The sequence below is a fragment of the Fragaria vesca genome, linkage group LG2, assembly GCF_000184155.1.
Source record: "Fragaria vesca subsp. vesca linkage group LG2, FraVesHawaii_1.0, whole genome shotgun sequence".
In the NCBI taxonomy this organism is placed as follows: domain Eukaryota; kingdom Viridiplantae; phylum Streptophyta; class Magnoliopsida; order Rosales; family Rosaceae; genus Fragaria; species Fragaria vesca.
In genome coordinates, this window is record NC_020492.1 from 21,908,020 (window position 1) to 21,921,457 (window position 13,438).

The 13,438-nt window shown below is 37.6% G+C and overlaps 1 protein-coding gene across 1 annotated transcript; it reads right to left on the reverse strand.

Moving 5' to 3' along the window:
- Positions 1–990: 990 nt before the first annotated feature.
- Positions 991–7,788, reverse strand: LOC101304652. Its single transcript, XM_004292806.1, has 7 exons — positions 7,556–7,788; positions 6,420–6,635; positions 5,624–6,048; positions 5,393–5,503; positions 3,834–5,230; positions 1,651–3,423; positions 991–1,508 (listed from the first exon to the last, which is right to left on the reverse strand). The coding sequence occupies exons 2-6, from the start codon at positions 6,584–6,586 to the stop codon at positions 1,681–1,683; spliced, it is 3,843 nt and encodes a 1,280-aa protein (XP_004292854.1). The 5' UTR covers positions 6,587–6,635; positions 7,556–7,788; the 3' UTR covers positions 991–1,508; positions 1,651–1,680.
- Positions 7,789–13,438: the final 5,650 nt, after the last annotated feature.

Genomic DNA, 13,438 nt, shown 5'->3' on the forward strand with positions numbered 1-13,438 from the left:
TGCATGTTTCCTCTGTGTATACATACATATGCTGCAATCTGCATATATGTATGTGTATATATATATAGTTATAGACACACACATACATATGCTGCATCCAATGCTTATGTAAATCTGATATACGAATTTAAGTACCTCTATGTGAACATTGGTACCTCTAAAATATAATTATATATATTACTTTGAATATGTTGTTTGTATGCTGGACTATTATAGGTTGCTGTAACTTAATTAATATGGCAATTGGAGCTAGGGTTTTTTGAGGTCATCCTCGTAACTGGATAATATAAATACCACAGCTAGCACTCGCGTGCACATTTTCATAATGTTTGTCATCGTTGATTTTGTATGTTCTGATTAATCTATAATTATCTTTTGTCTGCAGGTTGGGTTCGATTCAATTTATATTCCAATGCTTGGCATCTTACTGATCTCTTACTTCTGCATTATACTACCAGAAAGTGAGTAGAGTTGAAACCCATTTACTCGTTTAAACAACTACTTCCAAAACAAAGCAGGGAGGTACTCATCTGGCAAATGCATTTGGGAACAACCTAATTGTGTATATTCATTAATTTGAAACCCATATAGCTAGATATTGGATCCAAATATATATACCATAACGTACAGGAAGCAAGGCAAAGCAAAGATTATTGCCATGGATCTTAGACTATGCCAGTATATGAGGGCAAACTAATTGCCATCGGTCACGTGCCTCGCGTGACTAGATCTGGGTTTTGTTAAGGAGTATTTAGGTGACCACTGGCAGCTTCAATTTGGAGGTTAAACTTTGAGATAAACAAGCAGTTGCAACTTGCAACTTTGTATTTACTTGAGGTGTTGGAAATGGGAACCAGATTTAATGTATATACCACGAGTTAAAATGTGGAACAAAAAAAATATTAGGTTAGCAATTGGCTTCCACAACTCAAATTATATCTCATAAGTCGGTAAATAAGTTTCTAAACATTGCAGTTAGAAACCTAAACTGCTTGCACAATGTAATGACACTTCGCAATTCTTATTATCAAAGCACTCGCATAACAAGGATACATTGTTTGTGTACAATGTGTTTTGGGACATATAGATTACAACAGTATTATCCATGAGAACAACTTATAGTCACCCCCGGATTGCTCAAAAACTAAATATTCAAAATATAAGCTATGGTCTTGTTCACTGCTTCTACTCCCACTTCCTGACCAGGAATGGGGTCTGGTGTGTAACATCAGTTTCTGATTCCTACAGTTCGACGTACACCAACATACAAACAACATTTTCAAAATAAATTCAAGAAAACTTGCAGAATGTCAAGACACACTTAGAGGTATGTACAGGTCTTGACCTTCACCCAGCACCCTCATCAGAGCTCAGCTTCAGACATGGAAAATGCCCTGTATGACTCGGGGGAGTTGGAGTTTATAACCGATATCAGCTTGCACCGGAAAATGACTTGCTCTGTGATCCTATAATCACTGTGCATTAGCTGGGGACATCCAACACTTCACCTGTTCATAATGAATCAAATTAACCAACTGATAATTCTATATATCATTAACATATAGGGCTTAAATGCATTTTATAGTAGATAGCCAAGAAAAGAGGTTTATTTCAACTACTCCAGATAGTAAGAGGTTAGAAAATACTAACAGTATGGATATCAGGAACTCCTCATGAAGCTCAACGTCGAGCGTGTTGCTTTTCAAAAATGTGATTTGTATTCCTCTGCCGCTTCTGCTGATCCACTTTATATAAGCCATGCCTCTTTTCAGAAGAAACTTTCTTCCCAACTTTTAGATCTTCACCTCTAATCATGTACCCATTTCCAACATCTGGCATGCTGAAATCAGCTGGATTTCTGTTAACACAGCAGATTGAAGACTCCAAACTAGTCTTTGGAGGCTTCATGGTTCCATTAGCATTAGGAGTTTCCAAGTTGTGTTTCCTTGAATTTGCAATGGAGTGGTACTGCAGTGGAAACATCATAGGACCAGAAACAGGAAGGAATCCTTTTGGGATAGTATGAACAGGGATAGTTGTACAATTGTTGCCGAAACCACCATCAGTAGCTAACGATTTGTCTGATCTAGGACCTCTATTTTGTGCAGGCGAATGGGATCTTTGTATCTTTTCTTTCCTTTGAGAGCTAGCAACTTGAGTCATAAAGTCTGAACCCCTTCCAAAACCTTTTGAGTGTTCAAATGAAGATGTAGATGCCCCAAAAGTTGGATTGGTAGGAAACAAGTTGAGAGATTTCTCAGAAAGGTGATTATTCCCATAATAGTTTGATGATGGATGATTCACAGTATCAGTAGCCTTATAAAGACCAATATCCAGCCCAGGATATCCCTTAGAACTGAGATCATTAGAAGACGATCTCTTGGGATATTTTGGGTTTCCACCCACATTTAAGGATGTACCTGACCGCATACCTGCATCCATGAGGCTGAGCAAATGCATTGCTGGTATGGTTTCATTTGAATATAGATCTAATGACCCCAATGAATTTTGATGAGGCTCAGTCCCATTACGTTTGCAAGTGAATGAGTACTCTGGTTTTGTTCTGCTGATAGTTTCAGAACCAACAGCTTCATTACGCTTCTCAAAGTTGGGAGCATTCAGATTCAGACTCAGGTCACAATCCCCAGCGGTGTTTCCCTTCTGCAGTGCGCCAGTGGAGTGTGAAAGCATTTTGAAATTAGATGACTGGGCTGCACCCTTTTGAGGATTCTTATATGCCAAGGGCAAAGATGATATTAAAGGTGACCAAAGATGAGCTGCTTCTTCCTTTGATTGTGGAACAGAATGGCATGTGTTGCATGCTGCAAAGCTCTGCAAGTTTGAATTTGAGAACCCATGCCCCATCAAATTTCCATCCCATTTGCAGCTTTGAGCACAACTACATTTGCTGTTTCCAGCAGCAGGAAACTGGCCTCGTGGTGAAGGCTTCTTTTGAGACTGACTGAATGGACCAAACCCTGTGGTGCAATGCATTTGATCAAGACGGTTCAGACCAAAATGGTTTCCATTGATATAAGAAAAATAATCAACGGACTTCTGTTGGACAGATGCCACATTTTTCCTTGTGCCATTTTTTGCATTTCTTGCCTGAGCTTTTCGTTTCTGACTGGTTTCCTCTAATACTCTCCAGTCCCCAATGCCATATACTTGAGTATGCTCCATCATCTGAGGATTCCTTGTTGTGCTCGGGATTTCTAGTACATGCTTATCATTTTGAGTCTCATGAAGACATCTCTCATACTGATTTTTTGCCATGAGCTCAACAATTTCCATTGGTATGTCATCTATAGTACCCTTCTCAGACATCTCTGCTTGATGGTTGCTATGCTTCCTACTAACAGGCACGCCTGAATTTTTTTCAATGTCAATGATTTTCTGATTCTTGCTTCCACGAGATATATCCTGAAATGGTAACATGAACAACTTAAATAGGAGAAGTGCATACAAAGAAGAGATACGCATAGTGTTCAAAAAAGTTGACCACAGATTATGATATTGAATAGTTCTTCACTACTTTAGGCATTTCCAGCAAAAGCAAAGCAGAAAAGTATCCATTAGCAGCTCCAACAGGAAACTCAAATTACTTACACATCATTATTGAACAGTGTATAAATGAGTCTAGTTTCTGTATTTGGAACAAATGTACTGGTAACCTATCGGATGCAGATAAGTGATAATATTATATATAGTGGCACAATTCCATATGATAGATATGAAAACAAAAGAAGCATACATCAATAGGGAAATATATCATGCAGCCATTATAACAGAAAAATCCAGAGCAAGAACTGTAGAAAGTGAAGAAAGCTTACCATTTGCTGCACTAATGAACAGCTCCCTTGTTCAACCTGGGAGCTGTAATTTTGCTCCTCATTCAGAATAGGCATGCTGTAGGTGTAAACTTTTTTACTTGGTTCACCATGTACTCCATCCTCAGATAATGGATTTGCCATAGATGTAGAAGGTTTGTTTAAATTCGCCAGATAATTGACCTCCACATTTTTTCTCATGAACTCATCTAGTTTGCAAGTGCTATCTTTCCAAGTTGACAAGGAAGGAAATCCATCTTCTTGTTGATAAGGAAAATTTTTGTCATATCTTTGTGTAGCCAAATAGCCGTTGAGAGAAAGATCCAGCCCTTTCTGAGTAGATGCATCTTCTACAAGATGAAATGGAACAGTTCCTTGCCCATTTGGCTTGATTTCTGCATCTTTTCTTGTATTTGATAGAGAAGCCTGTCCAGCATCAGACTGAGGCATCTTGCCTTTCCTCTTACCAAAACCAGATTTTCTATCTCTCTTTGAAGAGTGCAACTCAGTCCCCCTAACTGTGGATGGAACATACATTAGCCTAAAAGAGGCACCATTAGTAGCATTCTTGCTTGAATTTTCAAATTTGTCCTGGGCTTCTACTGGCACTTTTTCTGCAGTTGGGGCTAAGGATGACCATGCATCAAATTCATGAGATTTCTTAGCTTTCTTCTTGCCAACAGTATGGATCCTTTCATTTCCATTTCTAACCCAATTGTTCTTCAGATCAGCCTGCAACGGAATTCTGGCCGATGCGCCTTCATCTAATCCAGTACCTGCAATTGCATTGGTGGCTTGTCCATCTCGCCTAAGAGTCTTAACTTTTTTACTCAAAATTTTTGGATGGCTTGTCTCTTGGCCTCCCTTCTCTTCTTCCTCTGACAACTTCCTTTTCTTATTCTCACCTGAACCCACTCGAACAGCTTCTTGGAGAGACACCTGACCTTGGGAAATAGATTCTACCTCAGGTGTATTATTGATCCTGTTGGAAGGAGAATCTTCTTTCCTGCTGTTATCAGTCTTCGGATCCTCTTTATTACACAATAATTCAGTCAACAAACGCACCTTTCGACTTTTCTTACGATGAAAACCGCTTGACTTTTCAGGATTTTCGGATGATGCATAATCGCACTCATCTAAAATCAGAGGACGACAAACATTGGTCTGAACCTTGATAGGATTGCCAGTCTCACCAATCATCCCGGCCTTATATAGTCCGGAAACATTAACTGAGTCCTTCTGTTTGTCACTTGCAAATGAGTGGTACTCAGTTTCACTATTCTGAGTGCAATTCCTTATCCAGCTATTGTTTTTTGTAATCTCAAGCTCAAGGCTGGCATCTTCATGACTTTCACATCCTGGCTTATAGACTCTGACAGATCCATTGCAATCCAGTTTTTCTGTATTGTAAGACATAATAGTTGTCAAAAACCATAGAAGGTAACATGCAAGTAGCAATATACTTTTATGCAAATCTAATTTCCCGGAGGTAAAAGGTAAAGTTGTCCAACCACAATTACAAATAATAGAGAATAAATAATAATAAAAATATAATAAATCACCTGTGACATGATTGTGCCTCTCCTGCATCCTATTAGTGTTAACTTCTCTCTCAGCAGAACTGAATCTGGGCATTTTGTGACTCATGGAATTTGCTAAACTGTTCTCGTTTGCTGAATGAAACCCAAAAAGGAAAATCAAAAACAAAAAACAAAAATATATATCAATAAAAAAAACACCAAAATATATACCCAAAAGGACTCAAATTGAAGTAAGCTTCACTTGAAGTATACCTATGACGGTTGTGGGAGAAACTTCACCGTTCCATTTTTTCTTATCGATACGTGAGGAAGGACGTGTCTCACTGCCATCCACAATAGTACGAGTATAAGCATGAAATCGCTTTTCCTCAACAATTTTTGACTTTGGACCTTGTTGACAATCTGACTGAAGCAATGCAGTAGCCGTAATGGGTGGCATTCGAAAACCAGTGCACTTGGAATCAGATCCAACATGACGAATAAGGTCTGTACTTTTTGCAACATTTTTAGAACCAATTTCACGCAGACAATTTTGGCAACACCACGATCTGAATTTTGGAGCATTTAAAGGAGGAAGCATAGCTGACTTTTCCTGATCAGACTTGTCCAAATCACCATCTAAAGCAAATGGCCAACATATCTTCCAGTTCTTTTTCCGAATTTCAGATACGTAACCACTGTATTTACAATACAACAGAGAGCATTCAATCAAAGAAAAGTTCCGTATGTGCTAAAGATGCTCAGTATTCATGAAATGCAGCTTACATTAATTGCAATTATAACTTCATAAACTGTATGACATGCAGTATGCATATGACACATCTCTTCTTTTCCTTAACTAAGTCTATGTCAGTATAAATAGGTACGGATGAAGATCTTTATTGCAACAAAGATTGTAATAGATAGTGGGTGGTGAAGAAATTTATAGCAATTTATTAGGAACAACCGAGTAATAGCGCATACACATTGATATAGAACTCATGACAGCTATTCCAAAGACATATAACCAGTATGTGGTAAATGGTGCAACAAGGGCTCCAAGGCTTACCGTATGGAGAAATGCTCACACTTCCCCGCAGGACTGTTGTCATCATTTGCATCATCGAGATCTATGGATATAGAATCAATCTTTACAAAAGACCCCACGGACTTGGAGGCAATAATAGGATCACTCCTCTTATTAAGATTATCATCCGTCAAAATATCCTTCTCCATGTTATAGCATCTAACAAGCCCTCAATGTTTTCAATATAATTAGCACTTCCTATGTTCACACACACAAGTAAGGAATCAGTTGAGTAATATCATTATCACATGCTAGTTAATTAATATACTCAAGGGATAAATCAAATAACATGTAAAGAAGCACCTAAGCACTCTAAATCATGTCATAAATCTTGCTTCAAGTCCAAAAGAAAAGCGTTAGGGTTTATACTCAACCACCAAGAAATCACAAGCTGAACAAATCATTCACTGTCTTAATAGTTATACAAATACACAACAAGGTTAAACACCTCCATATATGGTGATACTGCACATAAAATAACACCCTTACATGATTTACAAGCATATTGAACTCGAGAAATGAAATAAAAACCCTAGCTTTCCAACAAATCTGCATAATGCAACTCACAAGTAGCTAGTTCGATGCATTACAAACAACAAATTTATCCCCGCATCTTAACTCACCCATTAAAGATGCCAACTTTACTCACATAGTAGGACCAATAAGAGAGAGCCACATGTTAGGGTTTTGTTTCTAGAGGAGCCCACAACCACAAAGACCAACAACAACAAAAATCTAGTGCTACGGAAATGAAACAATCCCACAAACCCAACTCAAGCACTCCAAATATGAATACTCAAAGCATGCACATCAATCCTCAGAATTTAGGGTTCATTAATTTTGTTTTAGAACTCGTAAAATAATTCACAGTCACTACATAATTCACCCACATCAAAACGACCTAGATATCACTCAAAACGACCTACAGATGTTAATAGAAAACGAACCCAGATAAGAAACGAAAAGCAAAGGCCCAAACTTGACGTACCATACAGTAAACGGAGCTCAATATTTTAATTTTAAATCCAGCTGAGAAACAAAGACTCAGCTAAAAAATCCGAACAATCTAAAACCCGACTCCGAACCCGAATTAAAAGAACAAGCGAGAAGAAACCGACCTCGATTCAATCGACGAGGACCCGAAACGACCTCGTTTCAGCTCCGATCCTCAACGGCGAGCCGTGAAAATGATATTAAAAGACACACCAAAGAAGCGCGAAGATCCGACCCCGAGCTCCGACCCGAGATTCGCAGCTGGCGGAGTGGGATTCGAGTGCGAATTTTCGCAAAACCCTAGAGAGAGAAGGAAAAGGAATTCCCGATTGTTTTAGTAGAGAGAGAGAGAGAGTGAGGAAGAGAAGCAAATGAGGAGAGAGAGTTTTAATCTCTCTTTTTTCATTTTCGGGGTTTTAAAGCATCCATACATGCCCATCCTCCATGACACATCACATAAATATTAAATCACTGTGGCATTACCCAATGAGCGCCCTCCACGTGGAGGCAAGGTGCGCCTCTTATCGCAATCCAAAAGGAAAAGGGGAAACCCTAGTCGTAGAGCGAGGGGTGAAAAGGTCACTGTTCTGCCCTCACGCGTTGTCCTCACGCGCCGGGTGACGGGGGTTTGTTTATTTATACCTGTCGTGTCAAGGAGGGCGGAAGATGCCTTCGCACATTAGTGGGGTGGGATTGGTGCGTGGGGGTCAGGCGCGGGTGGGGAGAGTGTGAGTGGGTTTTTGGAGAGATTGGAAACCCTAGATTTTTCCTGTGGGTAATGAAAGTATCTAACCCTAGCGCACATTGTTTTTGTTTGCGCCGAATAGGTATGTAGGGGGGGAGCGCATTTCGATTTTAGGTTTAAAATTTTGTGGTCACTGTTTTGCACATTTCATTTTCTTTGGGTTTGGGATGGGTTAGGTCTGTCTTTCTCTTTTATGCAATATGCGAAATCAATGTGATTTTAGGTGTGTCATAATGTCCATGATTTTATCTATTTATTGTTTATCCTTATATATCCGATTGAATTATGACAAAGGTTTTGAATTTTTTGTGTTTCGGGAAAAAAATCGTACCGTTATAATTAGGTGGGGTTGAGAGTCGATTCGATTTCTTACCCTAATATCTATCGTGTCTCAAAAAAAAACTTAGTGAAAAACCCCAAGCCTAAGTGGTGAGTAAGATCCAAAGTATGAGTGATCGATGCCGGGTTGAGATCATGACTCGCTCTAAAATAAAAGGATGCATATATCCTCTACGATTTCAATTTGTGATTATGCATGATTGGTTTTCTACAGCGTAATTACGGAGGAAGAAAGTCATTATTAGCATGGCATCCTCATAATTATTATTGAAAATCAACGTCCGTCGTTGACATAGAGAGTGATCAAATAAGAAACATAGTTAGGGTGCTTATTAAATATTGCATAACTATAGTGAGATGAACTAAATATTGCGTAACTATAGTGTATTTATAAATCATTTATACTCCAACTCATGCGAAGGTGATACACTGATACGTACGTAGTACTCTAGCTCGTCTTATTCAGTACGTACGTCTTGAATTTCAATGGATTTTGTGGCTAGCTGCATATTGAAACTGGGGCGGAATTGTCATGGAGCCATGGATTCAGATTTTGACACCGCCGACTGTTATACTCGATCAACTGTAGTTTATCAGTGCTAGCTGCTCTGTTTTTACTTGTAAAGCTAGCTTCTTGATTCTCAAAGCCTAATAATATCCTCTAGGTTTCTCCGAAAATATAAAGAAGAAGAAGAAGGAAACAATCATGCAATGGCGGAATGGATCGAGGATTACAGAGTACGTAGGATTTGATTCGTTTCAAATCTATAGATAGCTAGCATTGGTGGGTTTGATTATATATCATCCATATGATGCATCATGCATGACCTGCGAGTGTATATATAAGCAGGCATACAAGTCAAATTTTCCAAATATATTTACCCAATTAAGGTGGTGAAAGAAATTAAGTTGAATATATATGTAATGTGTACAAGAAATGTATGTTCTATTTAATTAAGCACAACGATATATAAGATCGGTTGGACATTCACATGTACGTAGACCTTCTGGAGATGCCTTACACGAAAAAAAAAAAAATGTAGATATAACTAAGTAATTAACAAACCGTAGAGAACATTAATCTGCTTGATCAATTAGGTTAACTTTAATCAAGCAGCTAGCTACATGGCGTATATCTATATATAATACATACACATCAAAATCCAAAAGTATATGTAAGCACCGTTCATGTAAACCCCATCATCATAAACAATAATAGTTGTCTTTTCGACCGTCTATATATGGCTGGCTAGCTAGGCACTCCATATTAGAGACATGTCTGGTTTCTAGCTGTATGCATCAAACCCAGTGCTGTCAACACAACCGATTCGAACCTAGCTAGCTTGGAGATTAAAGCCACAGATTAACTAACCAGGGAGGAGAATTAAGCTAATGATTCTATTAACTAATATCACTTAGTTGGTGCGATCAATCTCATTTAGCTGTAACATATAGAATGCACCAGCTTAGTCTAACAGAACTAATTGATTAGTCGTCGATCTCGACGTTTTGTACCAAACCAACAACCTAGCAGGTTATGATTGTGTCAGCAATACAGCTCTGACCAAGAACCCGTCCTACTGTATACAATTTTCACGGATGTGAATTCGTGATGGATTCATTAGTACTAATTAATAATGGATTAGTAATAATTAAGAACGGATTAGTACAAAGAATTATTTGACAGAACATTGTGAATCTATATAAATCTGCATGAATGAGTATCTTATTAGGGAGATCGGGCCCTTTCCATGTTTAATATATATATATATATATATATATCTCCATATATAATATATTTCAGCTTAATTATTCAAATGAATATCCAAATGAGGACCCATTTATATATGTATGTATGCTTATACATGATTAAAGAAATGTTTAGCACAGAAAGTGCTTCCATGACCCAAGAACTCTGTCTGCTCCTGCTCCTCAAATTTATAATCTGCTCGATCATATATATATATGCTTATTGGCTTATTGCTAAGTTGAGAACAGATCGAGTCGAAAACTAAAGGTTAAATATATCACACGCCACGAATGAATCTTCGTATATTTTTCGTTTCTTCTTGTTGCCAAGCCAACTTGACCCAATATTCCAATAATCAATCTTTCCACGATATATAATGTGTCACATTCATATATATAGAATAGATCTACCACATATAGTCTAGACTTGAATCTTTCTCATATAATCCAAATTAATCAGCCCTAACCCTTTTCGCTTTCATGATGCTTTGTTCAATTGCTGGTATTCTTGAAAACTTTAATCAAAATCAACCTTGCTGATAAAACTTCTCCTCACATTGGAGATAAATAGAGTTATGGGGATGCAACCACATTTAACCGTATAATTCAGCTCCTCTTTTTACCTATATGTTAATGTAATTAAACTAGTGAAAATGAAATGCATGTATGGCAAAACTCATGAATAAAATGGTATGTTTCACTGAAGCTTTGAACAAATTAGGAGGAATATATACACGGTTAATTAGGTTAATATTAGTGCCATAACCAACCAAATTAACGCATACTTTGTTTTGAAGGGGAATTAGTTACTGGGTATAGTTGAATTAATCTAGTTAATCTGGTCGTTTTGGACCACGCTGCATTCAACGATTGAGTACCTGAGTAACTGACATGCTTGCTAGCTTTTCCATATATAGTATTATTGCCTGTGAATGTGACCCGTCAGCTCTTTCGAAATCTTTAGTTCGTACAAACTGGGATTCCCTTTCTCAGTAGTAACTCTCGTGCGTACACACACACATGTATAATCGATCTACGACTTGATCAATCATCGTAAAAATTAGCAGTAGTAGCATGCATATAGGAATGATAAACTTAGAAACAACGTAAACTCGTAGAGAAGGAAGCCAACTTCTTCCTAGCTATACTTTTGGTTTCCGATTGTTTATATTAGCAACATCAAAGTTTTTTCTTTTGCGAGCCTCTTTAAAACAAGGTTGGCACTAGTTAATACTTATAATTCTTTCATAAAAATTTGAATATTTGCATTCTATTTACACAAACCAAAAGTAAACCAAATGGGTATTGCCTTTTTATGAAATTCCAGAAGTAATGGGTATGAATCTATATATGAAAAATGAAAATGAATAGGAGAGAACGTATACCTGGCCACCTGGGTGTGTGATATTCTTAGGAGAAAAAATGGGTTACGTACTTAGCAGCATAATAAGCGTAACATATATAATTTGTGCTAGGCTGCTAGCTATAGCTAATTAGGGCATGGTTATATATTGTGAAGGTCCTGTCATTTTTCAGTGGAGCTGCAGCTAGAACTGTCGGTGGTGGTGGACCGGCGGTGCTCCCATGAGTCTTAATAATGGGTTATTGGTGCGTGGAGGTGGCGAATAGGCCAGGCAGTCGAGCTATGATTCATGATTGTGCAGAAGAAAAATGTGGGGTTCAGGTAAACTGATACGTCCGTTGGGCTTGTGGTTTTTATCGTCAAAACGATCGGTAGCAGTATCAGAACGGAACAGGGTAGATAGTAAAATTATTGATGATCGAACTATCTGATCTTGCAGTTCATTGAAAAGTGTGTACTTACTCAGATATAGTAAATTGTTTAACTTCACCCTACATTTGCCTACCTGTTTATACCCATATTTTGTAGGCAGCACCACCTCTGATCTGTCCGACTGTGGAAGTCGGATCCGTCACCACTCACCACATCTCAGTCCGACTGTGGCAGTCGGATCCAATTGGTAATTAACACAGAGAGAGAGAGAGAGAGAGAGAGAGAGAGAGAGAGTGTGATAGGATTGATTGTTCATTGTTGAGCTGCCTGATTCAGTTTTGATAGGGGGCGGAGGATTGCTGGTCGAGCGGTGATGGGGGCGGAGGAGTGCTGGATGATTCAGTTTCTTATTACTGTTCCTTCAGTTCTGTCCAAAAGGTAGCTAGGTACAGTTGATTCTGAATGTTCTCATTATTATTATTTTTTTTACCAAAGTTTATTCTAAATATCAATACTCACTACTGTATACTGTATACCTGAGCTGTTATTGCAGTTTATAACAAATTATTTTTTCTTTTTTTTGATAGACAACCTCGAAACCTACTCACAACTTACACTGTGTACATAAAGATAAAAAGCAGGATAAAGGATAAAATGTTGATAATTTTATGAGACCAATTGTTCAATGTAGTTGAATTAATCGTTTTTTTTTGTTTATTAATAATGGGATAAAAAGTAACTACGCTTACATTAGTAAGTTAGTAACATTCGCACCAACCAGTTAGTATTCGGACGAGGTTTAACATTTCTTCTTTTTCTTTTGGTCGTAACAACAACGTTCATTTTATATTTGTTTATAAATCAGAGATTGAAGTACGTATGAGAAAATTATCATTTAGATTAGAGTAGTTTCAACAAATTCCCCATTAGTTTGGAACACCTTCTCAAACACGAGAAATTATCAAATTGAAAACTAAACTTTGTTAGTCATTGGTGTAGGTATTAGTGTCACACACACACATCTTATTCTTCTTTTTTTTTCATAAGTGTACGTTATGCATCTCTTCTTTTTCCATACCGGCCCCTTAAGTTTGAGTAAAAATGTAGAAGCGAGTTGACGAAAAGTAATACGAAAAAGAAGAGAAAATGAATGTATGTGTGTGTGTGTGTAGATATTGATATTTTTGAGAAGAGTTAGTATCACGGAAGAGAATGACGACATTGTTAAGTAGAGTCATTCAAGAGTTTATTGCAATGTGTATGCTATTTTTCGTAAAATGGTTAAATATGCAATCCAATATAAGAAGCCAAGAGATCGAGTCTTATAATGATGCTCTAACATTGTAGTTATATAGTAACAAGAATATATAGTGCTAATGTTTTATGACCACACAAATTCAAGTTATACATAAGTTATACACTCAAGTTGCTTTTATTTTT